The 24,147-nt window shown below is 44.4% G+C and overlaps 1 protein-coding gene across 1 annotated transcript; it reads left to right on the top strand.

Moving 5' to 3' along the window:
* Nucleotides 1–8,841: 8,841 nt before the first annotated feature.
* LOC129858886 (uncharacterized) lies at nt 8,842–23,537 on the top strand. Its single transcript, XM_055928122.1, has 6 exons — nt 8,842–9,180; nt 9,366–9,470; nt 9,565–9,834; nt 9,929–10,033; nt 19,048–19,334; nt 23,478–23,537. Exons 1-6 carry the CDS (start codon nt 9,165–9,167, stop codon nt 23,535–23,537), a joined length of 843 nt encoding a protein of 280 aa, XP_055784097.1. The 5' UTR covers nt 8,842–9,164.
* The last annotated feature ends 610 nt before the right edge of the window (nt 23,538–24,147 follow it).

The following is a 24,147-nucleotide window of genomic DNA, read 5'->3' as shown; positions in this document are numbered from 1 at the left end:
GCTTGGGGCTAGAAGTTGTTTAGAAGCCTCTTGGACCTAGACTTGGCACTCCGGTACCGTTTTCCGTGCGCTAGCAGAGAGAACAGTCTATTACTTGGGTGGCTTGTGTCTTTGACAATTTTTTAACTATTCATGTCAATGCGGAGCTATACAGAGCCCTGGGTATTGTTACAGTGTTTGAGAGGGGCACGGCGATGCGGTACAGAGCTCAATTTGGCCTATGAGTTCCTCCAGAGGCTTCGCAATTTCGTCACACCCTGCATACCGCGCCTCCGACCACATTTTCGGATCAAGCATAAATTGGCTCTTAGCCAAAGCACAATCCCTGAATGCTGGAGCATGTCCATGTCACCTAAACAACAAAAGCTAGCGAGTCCGTTGCTGATGTATTTTTTTAGCTTGAGATGTAGGGCTCTCTCAGTGATTACATTTTGTGCTGATAATGGAGCCCGTAGAATTGTCACTGGCTTGTTCTATCTAAACAGTGACATCCCTTCCTCTCTCCTGTCTCACGGTTCCATTTGGTTCGGGGCATACTGGCACTTGCTCTGTCAATTTTAGGCCTTGGAGGTGTAGGTTATTCAGTCTGAGGCTCAGAATCAGTAGAATAATCATTAGAGATGTCATGATTTATTTTTTCCCCGCCGTCGGAGTCGTTTTCATTCTGATCTTGTAGCAGCGCAAACACAGCATGTGCCTCCGTTCGTCTTCGTCTTCTTGCCATTGTAAATTACCCACACTCTCACTGTGTACTCCTAGTAGGCCAGAGTAGACTAATAAAACTGCTTGTTTTCGATGGACTGATATAGGGTACATACCATTTTACCATTTTGTCACGCCTGCTCCCGCTCTCCCTCTCTGGCGTTCGAGGGCGCCATGCTGCCTTTCATTACGCACACCTGTCGCCATCATTACACGCATCAGCGCTCATTAGAATGTAGCTAGCTAGACTATCTTACCAGTACACATCATGGTTGGATGCGTTTCCTGACTGATGCCATTACGTTTTGATGACCTTCCCTATATCTGTCTGTTTCCTCTGTTTCATCCCTATGTCAGCATTATTGTCGTTTCTGTTTCCCCTGTCCAGACGCCATCCGTATTCTGTTCCTGTCCGTGGTTATTTAATGTTCACTCCCTGTACCTGCTTCTCATCTCCAGTGTCGATCCTTACACATTTTGAGATTATAATTAGAACAGATCAATACAATACAATGTACACAATTTCTGATTACATAATTATGCTTCATTCACTTCCCCTCACTCGACAACTCACCCATTCTCCCCCTTTCTCCCCATCATACGTTTACTTAATTTATTTAATTTGTTGTTATATGATTGAATTTAGTTTCTGTATACATTAGTTTAGGTTCAGCTTCGAAGCAATTATAGAGGTGATTATCAACTGTGCATGGCACATTCCACTGTCGGGAGAAGGAGTGGAGCATGCCCTACTGTCTGGGAGAAGGAGGGACAATGGGAAAAACCATTCAAAAATGACATGCCCTTCGAAAAACTCCAGTTCTGTTTGTGATATTAAGATTCTAACAACGGCAGTGTGTTGTACAGCTTATTCTGAAAAAGTGAAGAACCGAGGGTCGCATGATTTTATAAATGTCAGAGTAATACAAAATAATAATGAGCAGTCAAAATGACTGCTTTAGTGGTTCTAGTGTTAAAGTGATGGAATATACGCTATGCTACAGAATGGTGTTCAGATGACATTTATCACTTTATAAAAAGGTTAATTAAGTAAAGTTTCTTCATCAAATCAAGTGTTATTTGTCACATGCTTCGAAAACAACAGGTGTGTCTTCATGTGTATGTTTTTTTTCTGAGATAAACCCATGTTTTTGTATGAATCATTCCCGACTCACGTATTGTCACTTCATCCACCTCTGGCCTGCTCGCCTCCCTACCACTGAGGAAGTACAGTTCCCGCTCAGCCCAGTCAAAACTGTTCGCTGCTCTGGCACCCCAATGGTGGAACAAACTCCCTCACGACGCCAGGACAGCGGAGTCAATCACCACCTTCCGGAGACACCTGAAACCCCACCTCTTCAAGGAATACCTAGGATAAAGCAATCCTTCTGCCCCCCCCCCCCCTTAAAAGATCTAGATGCACTATTGTAAAGTGGCTGTTCCACTGGATGTCATAAGGTGAATGCACCAATTTGTAAGTCGCTCTGGATAAGAGCGTCTGCTAAATGACTTAAATGTAAAATGTAAATGTCACCGTAGCTAGAGAAGAAAAGAATGACGACAGTAGGCATCATGTCTTCTGCATGTGTACCCTGTAATAACCTGCTGTGTGTGATATGTCCGTCGCATTAACCTGCAACTGCTCACTTACATGCTCAATTACCAGGACTTTTGTAACGGTTTTCGTCGTCTGAAGAAGAGGAATCGGACCAAAGTGCAGCGTGGTAAGTGTTCATGCTTTTTATTGAAAACTGAACACTAAAACAAAATAACAAAGAGAATAACCGAAACCAAAACAGTCCTGTAAGGTGAAAACACTAAACAGAAAATAACTATCCTCAAAAACCATGTAGGAAAACGCTACCTAAGTATGGTTCCAATCAGAGACAACGATAGACAGCTGTCCCTGATTGAGATCCATACCCAGCCAAAACAAAGAAATACAAAAACGTAGAAAAAAGAACATAGAATACCCACCCAAATCACACCCTGAGCATACCAAAATAGAGACATAAAAAGCTCTCTACGGTCAGGGCATGACAACTTTACTCTGTGTAATTACGCAGCTCAGTAATTGCTATATTACACCAGCAGTAATTTTAGCATGCAAATCTATGTGGGGCAAAAAATAAATAAATGTTTTGATACATGCCAGCAAAGCCACTACACTACACTACACAACACAACACTAAACAATACATTAATTGAACTATAATGGTGACAAACGGTGCCCACAAACCGTTAGGGCCTACATAAAGCTGTGTCAACAGCAGAACTTTATTTTCAGCACCATGGAGTGAATCCTTACCACTGGCTTTCAGCGGAATCTTGTGTTGTGACTTTACTTTCATTATTCTGATGACTGGTATTTATCGAATCAACTATCTATGTTTAATTGCTCCCGATTAAATTAATCATGTAACAATTAACTCTCCCTGTACACCATGTCAGAACCGTAGGATAAATAAAGGGGGCATACAAGCATACAATGATATCTCTTACAATATTCAATGATTACATTTCTATAAAACAGGTTATAGGCTACATGTGCACCCCCAAGTCATAACAGTAGTCTAAGTTATGAGGGGGAAAGGGATCCACTTATTAGAGTGAGGCACATGAGCTACTAACAACATACACTTAGTATTATTTTCTTAGCTACAGTACACATATTTCCCTGGTATATTACATCATTTATGCAGCAGCATACAAGACATTTTTGGACTCAACTTGTTGTGCTGTGCTCACTTGAACAGGAAGGTTCTGTTTAAAGGCGCAGTCAACTTAGTGTATGTAAACTTCTGACCCTCTGGAATTGCGACAGTGAATTATAAGTGAAATAATCTGTCTGTAAACAATTGTTGGAAAAATTACTTGTGTCACCCACAAAGTAGATGTCCTAACCGACTTGCCAAATTTATAGTTTGTTAACAAGAAATGTGTGGAGTGGTTGAAAAACAAGTTTTAATGACTCCAACCTAATTGCATGTAAACTTCCGACTTCAACTGTATGTTGTGAAATTGTTAGATATTACTTGTTAGATATTACTGCACTGTCGGAGCTAGAAACACAAGCATTTCTCTACACCGACAATAACATCTGCTAAACACATGTATGTGACCAATTACATTTAATTTGATTTGACGTGATGGGTGATACTGAACGTGGACAATGGGTGATGGGTGATACTGAACATGGTGAACAGGTGTTGGGTGATACTGAACGTTTTCAAAAGGTGATGGGTGATACTGAACGTGGCCAATGGGTGATTGGTGATACTGGGCATGGTCAACAGGTGACGGGTGATACTGGGCATGGCCAACAGGTGATGGTTGATCCTGAACGTTGCCAACAGGTGATGGGTGATGCTGAACGTGGCCAATGGGTGATGGGTGATACTGAACATGGTGAACAGGTGATGGTTGATCCTGAACGTTGCCAACAGGTGATGGGTGATGCTGAACGTGGCCAATGGGTGATGGGTGATACTGAACATGGTGAACAGGTGATGGGTGATCCTGAACGTTGCCAACAGGTGATGGGTGATACTGGGCATGGTCAACAGGTGATGGGTGATACTGAACATGGTCAATAGGTTATGGGTGATCCTGAACGTTTTCAAAAGGTGATGGGTGATACTGAACGTGGTCAATAGGTGACGGGTGATACTGAACATGGCCAACAGGTGATGGGTGATACTGGACATGGCCAACAGGTGATGGGTGATACTGGACATGGCCAACAGGTGATGGGTGATACTGGACATGGCCAACAGGTGATGGGTGATACTGGGCATGGCCAACGGGTGATGGGTGATACTAAACATGGTCAATAGGTTATGGGTGATACTGAACGTTTTCAAAAGGTGATGGGTGATACTGAACATGGTGAACAGGTGATGGGTGATACTGAATGTTTTCAAAAGGTGATGGGTGATACTGAACGTGGCCAACAGGTGATGGGTGATACTGGACATGGCCAACAGGTGATGGGTGATACTGGGCATGGCCAACAGGTGATGGGTGATACTGAACGTGGCCAACAGGTGATGGGTGATACTGGATGGAATCATCCCGTCTGGTTGAGGTCAATAATCTGAACATATCATGGGCACATTTGATTCTCAGTGAGAAATAATTGGTTTATATTTAGTACTTGTAAACAGAGAGAACATATCTAAGGACATTTTTGTATTCTACTATATTGGCAGTTAAGATAATTAATTCCTTCTTTTCTTCTTAATCCCTTTCCTTATCATCATATTCTGAGAATCCTGATCCCCCTTCCTCTCAGATATGAAAACCCATAATACAACTAGAGGATTAAATAAATCAATGCCCAGGCCCTCTTTTCCAGTACTCATGGCTCAAGTGCATTTTGTTTGGAATTTCATTTCACTTATTTGTAATTCCTCGCTCCCGCGACATGAATAATCTTGGCGAGACACCAGAACATTGTAATTCCCCTCTCCGTTCTCACCCCTGCGACATGAATAATGTTGGCGAGACACCGGAACATTGTAATAACCCTCTCTCTGTTCTCACCCCGGCGACATGAATAATGTTGGCGAGACACCGGAACATTGTAATCCCCCTCTCCGTTCTCACCCCCACGACATGAATAATGTTGGCGAGACACCGGAACTTTGTAATGACCCTCTCCGTTCTCACCCCGGCGACATGAATAATGTTGGCGAGACACCGGAACATTGTAATAACCCTCTCCGTTCTCACCCCGGCGACATGAATAATGTTGGCGAGACACCAGAACATTGTAATTCCCCTCTCCGTTCTCACCCCCGCGACATGAATAATGTTGGCTAGACACCAGAACATTGTAATTCCCCTCTACGTTCTCACCCCCACGACATTAATAATGTTGGCGAGACACCAAAACATTGTAATTCCCCTCTACGTTCTCACCCCCACGACATTAATAATGTTGGCTAGACACCAGAACATTGTAATTCCCCTCTCCGTTCTCACCCCCGCGACATGAATAATGTTGGCTAGACACCAGAACATTGTAATTCCCCTCTACGTTCTCACCCCCACGACATTAATAATGTTGGCGAGACACCAAAACATTGTAATCCCCCTCTACGTTCTCACCCCCTCGACATGAATAATGTTGGCTAGACACCAGAACATTGTAATTCCCCTCTACGTTCTCACCCCCTCGACATGAATAATGTTGGCTAGACACCAGAACATTGTAATTCCCCTCTACGTTCTCACCCCCTCGACATGAATAATGTTGGCGAGACACCAGAACATTGTAATTCCCCTGTCCGTTCTCACCCCCGCGACATGAATAATGTTGGCGAGACACCGGAACGAGGACAATCTGCTCCTATTGGAAAAAAACGCTTCAGCCACATTTTCATTCATCCACGGAGACAAAGGTGCAGGCCGGGTGATTTCCTCTACGGGGCCCTGCCACAACAAGACAGCACAGCAGCCTCCATAACTGTTTCTCCCTCGCTGTGTGTGTTTATGTGTGTGTGTGTGTGTGTGTGTGTGTGTGTGTGTGTGTGTGTGTGTGTGTGTGTGTGTGTGTGTGTGTGTGTGTGTGTGTGTGTGTGTGTGTGTGTGTGTGTGTGTGTGTGTGTGTGTGTGTGTGTGTGTGTGTCAATACTACAGACAGTTTCAAGATTGAGTGTTGTTCCCATTGAGTGTTGTTCCATGAACACCTACATTTCTCCTGACAGGCCGGTTCCATTTCTCAAGGATGTCATGGAGCACCATTTAAAAAAAAATTGTCGTGTATTCAAGTCTTTAAAGGTCTACTTGAATAGATACGAGGATCAGGCCTTTTAAGAGAGATTTGAAACAGTTACCCACTGAGTATCTGTCTCTGAACCTGTTGACCTATTAATGCATGTACAGAAACCATAGAAACAACACAGAAACCTTGGAAACAATACAGAAACCTTGGAAACAATACAGAAACCTTGGGAACATACAGAATCCTTGGAAACAATACAGAAACCTTGGAAACAATAAAGAAACCTTGGGAACATACAGAATCCTTGGAAACAATACAGAAACCTTGGAAACATAAAGAAACCTTGGAAACAATACAGAAACCTTGGAATCAATACAGAAACCTTGGAATCAATACAGAAACCTTGGAATCAATACAGAAACCTTGGAATCAATACAGACACCTTGGAATCAATACAGAAGCCTTTGAATCAATACAGAAACCTTGGAAGCAATACAGAAACATTGGAATCAATACAGAAACCTTGGAAACAATACAGAAACCTTGCAATCAATACACAAACTGTCACGCCCTGGCCTTAGTATTCTTTGTTTTCTTTATTATTTTAGTTAGGTCAGGGTGTGACATGGGGAATGTTTGTGTTTTGTTGGTTTTGGGTGTTTTTATGGTAAAGGGGTTGTTGGGAGAGAGATTAAAGTAGATGTCACACGTCAAGATTTGATGGATGACCCTATGTGAGCCTATGTGACCGCTATGTGAACCTAAGAGGCTGCCTGTCAGGACATTCTGATGGTTAGGTGGGGGTCTTTGGGTAAGGGTCCAGTTGTCAGGTCAACCGGTAATGATTTATGACCCAAGCCTGATTTATGACCCTATGTAATGATTTATGACCCTATGTCCTGTTGTAGCAGGCATGCCCATATTTGGGCTTCCGGTCAGGACATCCTGGCCGGGGTGGGGGTCTTTGGGGTAAGTGTCAAGTTGTCAATGTCGTAAATCAGAAAAAGATCATGATTTATGACCCTATGTAGTGATTGATGCCCCAATGGTTTGTAGAAGGGGGGCATGCCCATATTTGGGCTTCCGGTCAGGACATCCTGGGCTTTTTGGGGTAAGTGACCAGGTGTCATGTCAAACTGTTCCTGGATGTCTAGTGTTGGGGGTTGTTAATGAACATTTCAAAGAGGCTGGCTTTGCAGAAGCCTTATAAAGCCCCAAAACAATGCATGTTTAAGATTGTACAAGATAAACCCCCTGAATATTAAACAAAAATGACACATATGTCAATTTATGGTATGTTATGCTCGGCTTGTCATGAACCCAGTGAACAAAGCATTGAGGAAGTTCTGTGTGAAGCTCCAGAATGTTTTAAAGGATTTTTGGGTACGAGTGAGGGCCATATGTCTTACATATTCCAGCCGGAGGATTCTACGGTAAAGATCTTCAACGCCAGTGCCCCCAAACCCGTAGATCAGGCAAAACCTGGGAGTTTTTCTCCTGCTCTGGGCATGAGAGAATGGCTAAACATCAGGCTGGCTCTTTGTAAAATTGAACAGGTCCTGAGTGGCACAGCTGTGCCAGGCTATGCGTTGGAAGAACAGGTCTTCGGACGCAGTGATCTCAAGGCTCTAAGAATTGCTTCAATGGACTATAACCCGGACAACAAAGTGACAATTTTAGCCTGTGAAGTTTATGATGCGGGTAATGCTACAAAGTCTGTCAATTCTCCAGTAGCATCCAGAGCATGCAAAGATGTCAACTTTTTTATTCCTGTGTTTAGTTTTAAATGGGTGGATTATCCAATTTTCATAACACTTATGAATAAGCTGGACATTCTCTTCAAAAATCGCGAACAGTTAAGGCGCTGGCCTCGGCTTTTCTTGAGACATAGCCAGGACCAAAAGGCCCGACGTAGGATGTACCCCTGGAGTGAAAACTTACCAAGTGTTGATGAGCCTGGCAAGAGATCCCGGCATTTTGATGACCAACTGGACACTGACAATGGGGGGTGGTTGCATCAGATCCCTGGATCTGTAAGAAAGGCTTCGTAAAATACCTTAAGAATGTAACGCTATAAAATGTATGTACTAAATATTTTGAATGAAATAAATGGTTTTAAAAGCAGAATCTCACCACGTTATGAACTCTCGCGTTTGTTCACTCTTAGCGCAGTCTGTCCCTGAGAAAAAAAACTTGCGCAATGTGCGCGCGTATGGGCGTGCGTATGATGTAGTGCCTGTGTGTGTGTGTGTGTGTGTTTCAAAAACAGAAAAAGGGGGCGAGGTGTTTGTTAAAAAAATACCCTTGCATCTGCGCTTAAGGCTCTCTATGCATGGGGGTCGTTTGAAACCAAGGTTTACACTATCTGGCAAAACAGATGCGTAAAAGTCATTCAGCCCAGCGCTGTCGAGACCTCCCCACCCCTAGCATCTAGATGCTAGCCCCCGGAGATTTTAGAATATCAAAAGATACCTAATGTTTAGACACCACCCAATACCCTATGTTTGAACCAAATGGCGGGTGTTTGAACCACATGCCTTAGGCTTCAAAGATAACTTTGATGCGGTTTTAGCGCGAAAAAATACGACACCACGCGAGTCATACGGCTACAAAAGCTAAGCAAAACAGGTCCCCCTGTTAGCTTCGTTTTCGCGCATTTACCCTACAGCATTCCCCCAGGAATAGTTATCGGACGGACCCCGTTAAAAAAGATCATCTGGTAAAAACCCTCCTCATGGATATTTCTCAAGGTTAGTTCTGGAAATAAATATTTACATATGCTATATATTAGATTTGTTTGTTCTTGGGAATTGTTTGAAAACGTTGTATGTTATAGAAATATTAAACAGGCCTTAGGGCCCGGATTCTTAACGTATAAAATGTCAATATTAGCTAAAATGATTAGAGCTTTAATATTATCTAATGTTTTTTTTAGATTCTCAAACCTTCACTCAGATTCTCCGAGATATAACTGAACTCGAACCGGCCGTAGGGTCTCCGGAACAAATTGCTTACATCCCAACGCCGACCCTGAATTGTAGTAAGTAAGATTCAAGAATTCCGTAAGAATATTTATACCTTAAAAACAAAAAGTATCGGCATCTTATATTAAAAGTTATTTTATGTGTTTACAGCGGAAATACATCCTAGAACGGGTGCCATAGGGAGTCTACACGGTTTCTGTGAAGGATATGCCTACGAGACAATTGTGCCCTACTCCCAGGATGTATTTACGCACAAGCCGCAAACAGAGACTTTAAACGGCCTGTCAACTCCCCTGACCCAGGACCGTTGGACGCCCCCTATTAAACACCAACGGACAATCAGGGCCCAGATCCACAGGTCCGCTTCACCCGAACAATACTACTGGGAGGGTATTCACGAGACAGAGTTACAAGGACAAGGTATGAAACAATTATCATTTATATATATATATTTTATTTTTATGCCTGAATATGTTTAAACATGTACTAATGCTGTTTTTTTTTTAAATTTCAGGCTCACAAGCTACAGACCAGGCAGATGCTATAATTAGGGTTGCCCAAAGACATGTTCCCGAGTTCTCAGAGCTTCTTCAGAACAGCCCTCTTCAAAAAAGCCGAGGTATTTAACCTGTTGGGGATGGGGGCGCTGTTTAGACTATTTATGCTAATTTGGCTAATTTTTGAAACGGCTTCCCACAAAATCCTTGATCGTACAATATGCATATTATTATTATTATTGGATAGAAAACAGTCTATAGTTTCTATAGGAGTTGAAATTTTGTCTCTAAGTGGAACAGAGCCCATTCTACAGCAATTTCCCTGACATGGATTCAGATTTCAGAAATGTTGGCCACTGTTCTGAAGTCAGTTAAAACGGCACTGATAGTGCTATGACTGTACGGACACTTCTTACGTCTTCCCCTGGATGCCTTTACGTGATGACGATTCCAATGGGGTCGATTGCGCGTTCACAGGCCCTATAAATCAAAAAACCCTGTAGCTAGCAAGTCTTTCCTTGCTGCGTAACGCGCGTGCTGGACACCGACCCGCTCCTGTTCCAAGCGTTAGTTTAGCCTGTTATATTTCTCCGGTCATCTTTTCACTCGTTATAGGAGTTAAAAACATCATAAGGTAGTTAATTTAAAGCGTTTTATAGCAATTTATATCCGTTTAGTGCGATTTTGGGACATTTATTTCTTTAACGCTGTGAATAGGTGGGCACGCTTTCAGTTCATCCCGAACGCAGTTGGCATTTTCACATGGCAAGAGGACAGCTTTCCACCAAAAGACGATTCCTCCCAAGAAAGGATCCTTTGCCCAAGATACTGATGGAAGAACAGCTCAAGGTAGGACATTTTTATTATGATAAATCGTGTTTCTGTCGAAACATTTTAGTGGCTTAGGACGCCATGTTTTTTGACGATGTTGACTTTTATCGCTCACTTTGGCTAGAATCAATGCTGGGCTGCTAATTGCTATGTGCTAAGCTAATATAACGATTTATTGTGTTTTCGCTGTAAGACACTTAGAAAATCTGAAATATTGTCTGTATTCACAGGATCTGTGTCTTTCGATTCGTGTATGCTGTGTATTTTTACGAAATGTTTGATGATTAGTAAGTAGGTAAACACGTTGCTCTAAGTAGTTTTTCTATTCCATTTGTGACGGTGGGTGCAATTGTAACCAATGCCATCTACCTGAAATATGCACTTTTTTCTAACAAAACCTATCCCATACCATAAATATGTTATCAGACTGTCATCTGATGAGTTTTTTTGTTGGTTAGGGGCTATAAATATCTTAGTTTAGTCGAATTGGTGATGGCTACTGGTGTTGGTGGACAAATAATAGATGGTGGATTATGCTAATGTGTTTTTAGGTAATAGATGTACATCTTTACATATTGTGTCTTCCCTGTAAAACATTTTAAAAATCGGACAAGTTGACTGGATTCACAAGATCTGTGTCTTTCATTAGCTGTATTGGACTTTAATGTGTGAAAGTTAAATATTTAAAAAAAATATTTTTTTTGAATTTCGCGGCACTGGTTTTTCAGTGGGGGGGGGGGGTGTGCCGCTAGCGCCACGCTGATCCTAGACAGGTTAATTAATGTATTGTTAATATATAGGCTTATATCTGAAATGTATTTTACATTTTTATCAAACATATTTTAGGGTTAATAACCTATTTTTCTGTATGTATTATTTTTAATGCAGACTCCTCGCCTGCTTATAAAGACCTCCAAGAAGCTACACATCTAGATCCCGAGGAGGCGCCAAAGACCCCAGTCACCAGAACAGCGAAGCCTGATGATTTCAAAGTTTTAAATGACATTTCTGAGGTAGACGATTTGATGTTCTGTGAAGTGGCCAACCTTATTGAAGCGGCCAATTCTGGTGGGGCAACAGCCTCTTGTGAAATAGACCAAGCCGTGCTTTTCAAGGCTTTTACACAGGGTTTAAAATCACGAAAGGCTTTACTTCAACGTCGTATGGGTATTCTATTCGAACATCAATACAATCAGGATGTGTCATTCTGGCGTAGAGAGCTTCCCCGCATGTTAAACAACAGTAGGGTTAAAACAAGCAAATACCTCCGTTAAAAAACACATATGTAAAAAAACACAAGCACACACATCCTTAAGTAGAGAAATGGCGCCCCCTATAGACCTAAGCGAGACAATTGAAACCCTCTTAGCGGAAATCCCTACAGAGCTCCAAGATATAATTAACCATATGAATGATTCTGGGCTAATTGACATAGGGGCTATAGATGAAAACCTATTATCCCAGATTCCCTCCGAACTCATTGAAATTATTACACGTATGAATGAGTCAGGGTCTGCAGATGAAAACAGGTTATCACAGATACCCGAATCAATCATATCTTTAATTACCCAGATGAACGAGAGCCCAAGGTTTAATTCTGCACCCCCTACACCTCTAAGCCATCCTTTAACACCCTTGTTCGAAGAGGAAACCCAATACGATGTTTTTGAACAGCTGAACAAATGTCTATCAAATCTGGAGCGGGAAGGTCTTGATCACAATGTACAGAACGAAAGCCCTAGGTTTAATTCTGCACCACCTACACCTCTAAGCCAGCCTTTAACACCCATGTCTGAAGAGTCTGAAACCCAATACGATGTTTTTGAACAGTTGGACAATTGTCTAGCAAATCAGGATGGGGATGGTCTTGATCGTAGTGAACATGTTTTGTATCGAAATAAATTCCACAATATTGAGGTTCGACAGTTTTTCAATTTCGCATGGGGGGGTCAGATTCGGGAATATGCTGTGTTTTACGTAATGCTTATGGACACTTTGAATGAACTGGTAGATAGAGTTAGAGCTTATAGCCAACCAAGGGATACCTTACAGTTGGAAATTTTTGGAGACAGTCTGCAGAGCCGTGTGTCGCTTATTTTAAATAGGGGTGAAGCAGATCTTGAACAATTTGTTAACCTGCTAGAACGCCTTGTTCAGTCAAATTTAAACGTGCTAGCAGATAGGACCCTCGAACTTGTAGTACAATTAGTCCGGCCACCACAAGGGGGCGGCGGGCAGAGACGTAAACTCGATAGCCTGATGCAGTCCGAAATCATAAGCAATAAAAAGGCCTACCTCATAATCGTTCACAATCATGGTAATAAGCTATGCTTTGCCATAGGTTTGGCCCACTTACTCAGCCCAGGATGTACAGAGCGCGAAGCGTTACAGAAAGCTCAAGAGCTACAAAAGGCTGTGGGTTTAGGTATACAGGAGGCTGTGGCTTTCTCAGACATAGGCAAATTTGAAAACTTTCTGAATATCAAGATTGTGGTTTTGTACCACAGCAGGGCTAATGACGCTCTCTTGAAGTTCCAAAATATACAAGAGCCACACCCTAAGACTATGTACTTTTATGTGCAAAATGAGCATTACTATGCCGTAACTAACATCACAGCATTTTTAGGCGCCCCATATGTCTGTCCAGCCTGTCATACCGGCTACACCCGCAAGGGGGGGGCACTCGTGCCGTTATAACTGTTCAGTATGTCTGGATAAACATTGCCCTATGCAACCGCTAAACTTGACACCCTGTGAGGATTGTCACCGCACATGTCGTTCGGCCTACTGTTACGAAAAACACAAAACTGAAACATGGCACCCCAAGGCCTGTAAATCTGTAAGCATTTGTGACATTAACAAGAAATGTCCAAAATGTCATTGCAATTACAACCTTAAAATAGACAGCCCTAAACCCCATGTTTGTGGAATCATACATTGCCCAATCTGTAAAGGGCCCTTGAAAAGCAGAGACGCAGAAGTTGTTCAAGAAGTAACACATGAGTGTTACATTCAGCCCTTGGCTGAAGATGAACATACAGAGAAATATGTTTTTTATGATTTTGAGACAAATCAGCAATCAGGGGTTCACTTGCCTATTTTTGTATCTACCATTACTTTCACCGGTGAAAAGTGGTCGGCCGAGGGGCCCGATTGCGCCCGACTCTTTCTAAAACATTTTAGAAAGGCCCAGTACAGAAACTTCACGTTTATAGCACACAATGCGCGAGCCTATGACTCCTATCTGCTTCTGAACCCTTTGATACAGCAAGGCGTGGCGCCCAGTGTCATTGCTCAAGGGAGTAAAATCTTATGTTTTGTTGACCACGCCTTCAAACAGAGATACATTGACAGCTTAAGCTTCTTACCCATGAGATTGGCTCAAATGCCAGAGGCCTTGGGTTTTGAAAACTCGGTCAAAGGCTATTTCCCCCACTTCTTCACATCTGAGGAGAATCTACATTATATAGGAGCTTATCCAGCCCCCGAAATGTACGGTTGTGATCAAATGTCTACCAAAGAGCGTGAGAAATTCATGACGTGGTACGAGACAGTAAGACATGGAACTTTTGATTTTCATAAAGAGATGGAATCATACTGTGACAATGACGTGGTTATACTACGTGAAGGATGCCTCAGATTCAGAGAAGAGGTAATCAAAGTGTAACAGTCCTGACCTATTTATGTTAGTTTTTATGTGTTTTGGGTGGGCAGTCTATGTTATCTGTTTCTATGTTGGTTTCGGTTTGCCTGGTATGGCTCTTGATTAGAGGCAGGTGGTTTGCATTTTCCTCTAATCAAGAGTCATGTTTAGGTAGGGCATTCTCACTGTTTGTTTGTGGGTGATTGTCTCCTGTGTCCGTATGTTATGTTCGTACCACATGGGACTGTAGCGTTTGTTTGTTTCGTTTTCGTTTCGATGTCGTCTGTTTCCTGTACGTAAGTTTATGTTTAGTTATGTAAGTTTATGTTCAGGTCTCGTCAACGTCGTTTTGTTATTTTGTAGTTTGAAAGTGTTTGTTTCGTTTCGTGTTGCCATCTTTATCGTTGTGTTAATAAAGATGGCTTATTTCCCAAAGCCTGCGTTTTGGTCTTCAGATCCCTCTCTCCTCACCTCGTCCGAGGATGAGGAGAGCGTCACTCGTAACAGAATCACCCACCAACTAAATGTGACCAAGCGGTATGGGAATGCTCGACGGAGCAACAAGGACTTTTGGACTTGGGAGGAGATCCTGTCTGGTAGAGGACCCTGGGCGCAAACTGGAGAATATCGCTGCTCTCGTGAGAAGAGTGAGGCAGTCACAGCCCAGGAGCGGTGGTTTAAGGAGGCAGCTAGGAGACGTGGATGGAAGCCGGAGAATCAAGCTCGAAACCGGAATTATGAGGGGACACGTCTTGCACGGAAGCCCGAAAAGCCCGTGAGTAACTCCCAAAATTTCTTGGGGGGGGGCTAAAGGGTAGTGGGCCAAGGGCAGGTAGGAGACCTGCGCCCACTTCCCAGGCTAACCGTGGAGAGCGGGAGTACGGGCAGACACCGTGTTACGCAGTAGAGCGCACGGTGTCTCCTGTACGTGTGCATAGGCCGGTGCGGGTTATTCCACCTCCCCGCACTGGTAGGGCTAGATTGGGCATTGAGCCAGGTGTCATGAGGCCGGCTCAACGCGTCTGGTCTCCAGTGCGTCTCCTCGGGCCGGCATACATGGCACCTGCCTTACGCATGGTTTCCCCGGTTCGCCTACACAGCCCGGTGCGGGTTATTCCACCTCCCCGTACTGGGCGGGCGACCGGGAGCATTCAACCAGGTAAGGTTGGGCAGGCTCAATGCTCAAGAGAGCCAGTACGCCTGCACGGTCCGGTATTTCCGGCGCCACCTCCCCGCCCCAGCCTAGTACCTACAGTGCCTACACTACGCACTAGGCTACCAGTGCATTTCCAGAGCCCTGTTCCTCCTCCACGCACTCTCCCTATAGTGCGTGTATCCAGTTCAGTGCCTCCAGTTCCGGCCCCACGCACTAAGCCACCTGTGCGTCTCCTAAGTCCTGTACACACTGTCACTTCTCCCCGTACTAGTCCTGAGGTGCGTGCCCTCAGCCAGGTGCCACCAGTGCCGGTACCACGCACCAGGTATAGAGTACGCTTTGAGAGTTCAGTGTGCCCTGTCCCTGCTCCACGCACTAGTAGGAAGGTGCTTATCATTAGCCCGGTGCCTCCAGTTCCGGCACCACGCACCAGGTCTACAGTGCGCCGTATCCGGCCAGAGCCATCCGTCTCCCCAGCGCCATCTGAGCCATCCGTCTCCCCAGCGCCATCTGAGCCATCCGTCTCCCCAGTGCCATCTGAGTCATCCGTCTGCCAGGAGCCTGCAAAGCCGCCCGTCTGCCATGAGCCTGCAAAGCCGCCCGTCTGCCATGAGCCTACAGAGCCATCCGCCAGACAGGAGCCGCTAGAGCCGCCAACCAGACAGGATCTGCCAGAGCCGCCAACCAGACAGGATCTGCCAGAGCCGCCAACCAGACAGGATCTGCCAGAGCCGCCAACCAGACAGGATCTGCCAGAGCCGCCAACCAGACAGGATCTGCCAGAGCCGCCAATCAGACAGGATCTGCCAGAGCCGTCAGAGAGCCATGAGCAGCCAGAGCCGTCAGAGAGCCATGAGCAGCCAGAGCCGTCAGAGAGCCATGAGCAGCCAGAGCCGTCAGAGAGCCATGAGCGTCGAGAGCCGTCAGCCTGCCATGAGCGTCGAGAGCCGTCAGCCTGCCATGAGCGTAGAGAGCCGTCAGTCTGCCATGAGCGTCGAGAGCCGTCAGCCTGCCATGAGCGTCGAGAGCCGTCAGCCTGCCATGAGCGTAGAGAGCCGTCAGTCTGCCATGAGCGTCGAGAGCCGTCAGCCTGCATGGACCTGCCAGAGCCGTCCAAACAGGACCTGCCAGAGTCCTTCAGCCGGGATCTGCCCCTTGTCCCGGTGTTGCCCCTTGTCCCGGTGTTGCCCCTTGTCCCGGTGTTGCCCCTTGTCCCGGTGCTGCCCCTTGTCCCGGTGCTGCCCCTTGTCCCGGTGCTGCCCCTTGTCCCGGTGCTGCCCCTTGTCCCGGTGCTGCCCCTTGTCCCGGTGCTGCCCCTTGTCCCGGTGCTGCCCCTTGTCCCGGTGCTGCCCCTTATTCCGGTGATGGTCCTTATCCTGGTGCTGCCCCTTGTTTTTGTGCTGCCCCTTGTCCCGGTGCTACCCCTTGTCCCGGTGCTGCCCCTTGTTCCGGTGCTAGCTGTTTATTTAGGGGAAGGTAATGTTTGGGTGGTCAGTGGAAGGGGTAGAAAGAAGAGGGGAGTGACTATGGTGGTGCGGGGACAGCGTCCTGAACCGGAACCACCACCGTGGTCAACTGCCCACCCGGACCCTCCCCTGGACTTTGTGCTGGTGCGCCCGGCGTTCGCACCTTGGGGGGGGGGGTACTGTAACAGTCCTGACCTATTTATGTTAGTTTTTATGTGTTTTGGGTGGGCAGTCTATGTTATCTGTTTCTATGTTGGTTTCGGTTTGCCTGGTATGGCTCTTGATTAGAGGCAGGTGGTTTGCATTTTCCTCTAATCAAGAGTCATATTTAGGTAGGGCATTCTCACTGTTTGTTTGTGGGTGATTGTCTCCTGTGTCCGTATGTTATGTTCGTACCACATGGGACTGTAGCGTTTGTTTGTTTCGTTTTCGTTTCGATGTCGTCTGTTTCCTGTACGTAAGTTTATGTTTAGTTATGTAAGTTTATGTTCAGGTCTCGTCAACGTCGTTTTGTTATTTTGTAGTTTGAAAGTGTTTGTTTCGTTTCGTGTTGCCATCTTTATCGTTGTGTTAATAAAGATGGCTTATTTCCCAAAGCCTGCGTTTTGGTCTTCAGATCCCTCTCTCCTCACCTCGTCCGAGGATGAGGAGAGCGTCACTCGTTACACAAAGATGCAGGCATTGACCCCTGGAGCTGTACAACTATTGCATCCGCGTGCATGAAAACCTATCGTACACACTATCTAACTCCAGCATCTATAGCTATCCCATCGCCAGACAACTACCGACGACAATTCAAGGCCTACTCTAGTGGCTCCATTCAATGGTTGGAGTACCTAGCCCAGGATAAAAATGTTTTTATCCAACATGCTTTGAATCGGGGGGAGAAGGCTTTTGGGCCTTACCATGTAGATGGATACACACAGATTGACGGTGTTGAGACAGTGTATGAGTACAACGGTTGTTTCTTCCACGGTTGTAAATTATGCTTTGTCCCCCAGGCCATGTGTGTCCTAACCCAAAAGACTTTTGGGGAAATGTACCAAGAGTTTCAAGACAAACTGAATTCTTTAAAGGCTACATACGGGTTAAAAGTTGTGGTTTTGTGGGAACACGAATGGACAGCCCTGAAAAAGGCGGATCCTCATGTTCAGGCCTTCCTTACCCAATATGACCCTCCAGAGCCCCTGGAACCGAGACAGGCCTTGTTTGGAGGCAGGACCAATGCTTTGACATTGCGTTATGTAGCTCAACCCGACGAGACAATAGGCTATGTAGATTTTACATCCCTATATCCTCATGTAATGAGTTCCTCATGCTATCCTATAGGGCATCCTGAAATTATTCACAGCGACTTTGACGAACCCCAAAATTATTTTGGTTTAATCAAAGCGACTGTCTACCCTCCTAGGGGTCTGTTTATACCTGTGCTGCCTTACAAGGGGTCTAAAGGAAAACTTTTCTTTCCCCTTTGTCGCACATGCTGTGAAAACAACAACCAGGAAAACCCATGTGATCACTCAGATCAAGAAAGAGCCCTGACAGGTGTCTGGGTCACCGCTGAATTCTCTAAGGCTTTGGAGAAGGGGTATCGTGTGGCCAAAATCTTTGAAGTGTGGAACTTTTCCAGGAAATCAGACACACTTTTTAAAGAGTACATCAAGACCTTCTTGAGATGCAAGCAGATGGCTTCAGGCTATCCAGCATCGGTCACAGATCAAGAAAGTAAAGAGAAGTACATTCAAGACTACCATGACAGAGAAGGCATACTTCTTGACCCTGACAGAATACAGGTCAACAAAACCAAAAGAAATGTTTCGAAATTGTACTTGAACTCCCTTTGGGGGAAGTTAGCGCAGAGAAGCAATATGCTAACAACTTCGATCATTAAAGACCCGGAAGAATTTTTGGAATTTGTTTTTTCGGACCAATACGAAATTTCACATTTTTCATTCTTGAGTCAAGACATTGCCTTGGTGCAATGGCGGCGCAACCCAAAGTGGGTTCTACCCCCAGGTAATGTAAATGTGTTTCTTGCAGCATTTACCACAGCCTATGCCCGACTTGAACTGTACACCCTCATGGAACAGCTTCAGCGGCGGGTTCTTTACCACGACACAGACTCTGTGGTCTATGTAAGCAAGCCGGGGGATTGGAACCCCCCACTCAGCAACTATCTTGGGGGTTTAACTAGTGAACTCGCCGAGGGTGACCATATCACAGAATGGTCCTCATGTGGGCCCAAAAGCTATGCTTTTAGGACTAAAGACAATCACGTGGTGTTGAAAGCCAAAGGCGTGACTCAAAACTACGAAAATGCCCCGCGTGTAAACTTGGAATCAATCACGCGCTTGGTCGACGGGTTCGTAAATGACAAGAATAGTGACTTGGAGATTTTGACCTCCTACAACAAAATAGTGAGGGATAAAAAGGGGTTCCATCTAAGAAACGCCCCACTCACTAAAAGATTCAGGGTAGTCTATGACAAGAGAAGGCTATTGCCTGACGGTACCACATTGCCCTTTGGCTACTGACTTAGGCTACAAGCCCCAGTGTGTCTTAAAGCTTAAGATATAATGACGGCTGTCGAGGATTTTGACCCCCGTTTAAAACTACCCTTTTCGGCCTTAATTGCAGGCCCATCAAACAGTGGTAAAACTTTTTTTGTAAAAAGTATTTTAGAGAATTCTGAACATGTGTTATCTCAAAAGCCTGACAATATTGTATGGTGTTATTCCTGTTACCAACCTCTGTATGATGAATTATTGAAGACAATAAAAATCAAGTTTGTTGAAGGAATACCCGATTCTCTGTCTGATGATCAACTTCTCCCCCCACATATACACAATCTGCTTGTTTTGGACGATATGCTATTTGCTGGTAGCGAACATCCAGAAATTGCTAGAGCTTTTACCCAATATACTCATCATAGAAACCTGTCCGTGCTTTACTTGGTCCAGAATGTGTTTCACCAAGGTAAAAATAGCCGTACCATTAGCTTGAATGCCAACTACATGGTATTGTTTAAAAATCCTAGAGACAAACTGCAAATTAGCACTCTAGCTCAGCAGATGTACCCTGGAAGGAAATCATACTTTATGGAGAGCTATGAGGACGCTACCAAAGAGCCATTTTCTTATTTAATCGTGGATTTAAAAGCAAATACTCCAGAACAGCTTAGGCTACGTACAGGTCTGTTTCCGTGGGAGCGGCCTGCTGCATACCTTCCTAAAAAGTAAACGCTATGTCTCTGCGTTTAAAAAGAAACCTGCCCCTCTTGACAAGGCTAGTTGGGTCTACAGCTAAAGGACGGAAGGCCATCTTGGGTAGTTGTTCTTCAGATCTCATATTAGCCTTATGTGAGATTGCTTTGAATCTTCTCAAAGGACGCATTCCACTCACCCTGAACCAATTGAAAAAATTAAAGAGACAAAAGACCGCGATCAAACTCTTTGCCAATAAAAGGGCCAGTCTTCAAAAGAAAAGACATAGTATACAACAGTCTGGAGGTTTTCTCATACCTTTACTCAGTATAGCTGTGCCCTTCATCACCAGCCTTATTGCTGCCAGACGTGGGGGTTGAACACGCGGTGTGATGGCCACTAAAATGTACTTGGTGCCACAACAAGAGTTGGATAGACTTAAAAATCAAATGCAGGGTCCTGAAAATATCAGACAAACAGCTGAAAATGATTTGGATACGGCCATGAAGGATGTTTTGAACCGAAAAGGATTGAACCCTTATGATAAGATCCAAAAATACACAAACCTAATGCAAAGATATTTGACTCTGGTAAAGCAAGGGGCGAGAGAGAGCAACCATTTAACACTTTCCCTACCGGACCCTTTAACAGATGTCGAACCTAACGATAGCCAGGCCCCGGTAAGGCCTGTACCGGCGCTCTTACCTAGTGAAGATCCTATGTCTGGTGAAGCTCAAATGCCTTTTGAAGATAAAGTTATGCATGACCTACTGACACATGTGCCTTTACGTAACCGGAAGAATGTTAAATACATTATGAACAAGATAAAAGACTCAAAGGGATTAGCTGCTTGGAACGATTCTGGAGAGTTTATACTTCAGGGCGCTGTTGTTAGGGGTTCCCATATGGTGGACTTAGTTAAAAGTACCACGGCTGCCCACAAGGTTGCTGATGACCGAAGGCCTCCCGGCTGGCGTCAGTTTCTTAAGGCCCTGGCAATCCTGAACATTCCCCTCTCGGGTGTACCCAACCATAAGCTTCGTCAACAGATTCAAGCTTTAAAACAAAAGCCTTCAACGAGATACAGCACCCCTAAAGATGCCCCAACGACACCGCCCCCTATGAAAGCGATGATGCTAACTCATTTACTCCCATGAACGTCTCAGGACCTTTTCCTAATCCCGATCTCTCGGCGTGGTTAGACTTTTGAAAATGACTTTTGAATGACTATGATTAAATTCAATAAAATGTTTTATTTGAAAAATAAGCAATTTAACATTTGTGGCATTCTTGAAACATATGACGTGAGCATACGCCTTGATTACGCGTTCTTAAACGACACACATTTGAACACTTTTGATATTTTCTAACAAAACAAGATACAAAGTGATCATTACTTCTTAAATCATCCTTATAAAGAAACATAACATCTTCAAAAGAAACTCCCCGGGCTCTTTGGCACAGGTAAAATACACAGTGGTGACCGCATGTAGTGGAAAGGTTATCTTGCACTTGTTTGATGCTGTAGTAGATCTTTGAACCGTTTAGGGTCAAAAAATCTTTAATAGATTTAGGGAAATGTGAAAAACCGGGGGGAAAGCCATAGGAATCAAAAAAAGTTGAGATTTTTCTTCCACCTTCCTGTTCTAATGTCATAGCTAGCCAATGTTCACCAGGCATGTGTTTAGGATGGGTATTGACAATAAACATTGCAGGCCTCTCAGGCCATATCTCAATAGGTAATTCATCACAAGCCATCACTCCACAAAATTGTTTTCCAATCAAGCGGCTCATGAGCCCTTCCAACTCTTGGGTATTCATGTCTTTGCTCAAAGGTCCTTAACAATAATCCACTAAGACCTGTCTTCGGGCATTCACTTCCAAGATTGAATCAGAGCATGCGTAAACAATCATGCTAACTGTACAGGTTAAAGGTGTACGGAAACGCATTTCCAGCCTGAGGTTACCTTGGGACATCACAGACAGATTTCCTGAGGTGTCATCATCAGGTGATAAATTGAAAGCATACAAAGTGTAACCCTCTGCAAAATCATTTCTGTCAATAGGCAAAGAGAGATATTTTAGATGCCTCCCTGTGGCCAGGAATAGATTGTAAAATTCTCGCACAGATATGTTGTTGATAAATTAGGGTTGGAAAGCCTTAGCAGGAACCTGACGTCCGTCCTGACAGAGAGCTACATACTCTGCATTGAAGTGTTGAAAATTAAAGGGTTTTTTATCTAAACTCCCCGTATTAGAGGCGTGATCAACCAGACCTATAACCACATATCTAGGTAAAGGGCCTAGAAATAGGTTTTCTTGACTGCAGATTCTACTGCCCACAGGTATGCTAAAGGTTTTCATGGTAATTCTTTGGAGAGGGTAAAGGGCATTTCCTTTCATCAAAGCATGTGAGTGACCCAGGCGTACTGCCGGAGATACAGACACTTTTTTAATAAAAAGGGTGGCCCCCAACACTTTCAAACTAAAATCCCCGTCTTGGGGAGACATCAGGCAAAACTCATCCTTGGCCCTGGTTAATTTTAATCTTAAATCAACAGAATTTAGGAGCAACCGTTCTTGAAAGAAAATGTCAGAGTGTATAGGGCCTAGCAAATGAAACTCTCGAGATCCGGCGCAGTAGCGAGCGCGTGCCGCTAGGCCTTTGTTCGCCCCCGTGGAAGGGTCTGTCGATTCCATAGAGACTCCTGCAGTATCCTTGCTAAACAACCCGGCGCTAAATTGTGTTTTGAGAGTGTCTTCGGAGTAGTTTAGCAAACACTCCATGATGGCTCTATATGGGTATGTGGCGCTGCTTTGACTGATTAGGCGTTCACCCAAAGTCACATCCACTTGGGAGAAGATGGTGGCCAAGGGGTAATTAATGAGACTCACTTTGGCATCGCCTGCAATATTAGACCCATCTCTTTTGGTCACTTTTAGACGTAAATGCACCAAGGTGTTGTTGAGGTCCAGATAGTTGTCACCGTGGCCTGGTATGAAAAATTCGATAGGCCCGTTATCTATAATAGCCGAGAGGGGGGCTATCTCCACATAACTGGACCTGTCTATTGAATGCTGCGTTAACGGTGCCGTGAAAAGATCGAGTTCTGTCTTTATAGCTTCAGAGGACATTCGGTGTAAAAGAGCCATGTCACTTATTCTTTTAGAAAATACTTCCTAGTATTCTTTTTGGTCCAGACCTCCTCACTTTACCACGTCTTTGACTTACTGAGGTTCTTTTAACAGTTAACCTCCGCTTTTTAGGTGCAGGCCTGCGTCTTAAACCTGGGGGTCTCTTTTTTGGCCTTCGAGACAATATCATAAGACCCGAGCCTTCTTGATGCTCCACCTCTGGTGACGCTCTGCGGGTCATAGCATTTGCTACAACCTCACTTACTATATTTTTAGCCGCGGATTTTAAGTGTGGTTTGGCTATGCTGAAGCCTCTCTTCATAAACGGTAAAACCATCCTAAAGAGGTTACGAAATATACCCCCTATCCCCGCACCATACATTGTCGGTGCTCCATGATATCCTGGTAGTCCATTACCAACTTGATCCACATAGTATGAAACATAACGGTTGGGGTCGAGCTGAGGGTGCTCCATAACCCTTTTATTTGGTATTATGTTTATAAATATAATACCAAATATTATATATGTAGAGAGGTTTTGGTGGGTCTAAAGTGTAGTTTTACAATCGTTTTACCATAAGTAAATTCAATGTTTTCGTTCTGATCCGTTTTAAGCTCAACCAGAATGTTTTCAATATATTTCTTGCTGACGGGTACGTAGTGCGGCTTGTCATAATTGACAGTGACGATGTCCCCATCCTTTCCGTCTATATGAACTGTTCTCAGGAGGGGCACACATGTGTCTCCGACCCTTTGATAGGTTATGATGTCGGTATACACAAATATGTTGTAAAAGCCTGCA

The sequence above is a fragment of the Salvelinus fontinalis genome, chromosome 7 (assembly GCF_029448725.1).
Source record: "Salvelinus fontinalis isolate EN_2023a chromosome 7, ASM2944872v1, whole genome shotgun sequence".
NCBI lineage: Eukaryota > Metazoa > Chordata > Actinopteri > Salmoniformes > Salmonidae > Salvelinus > Salvelinus fontinalis.
The sequence above is the reverse complement of the archived record's forward strand: the minus strand, read 5'-3'. Positions and strand labels throughout refer to the sequence as shown.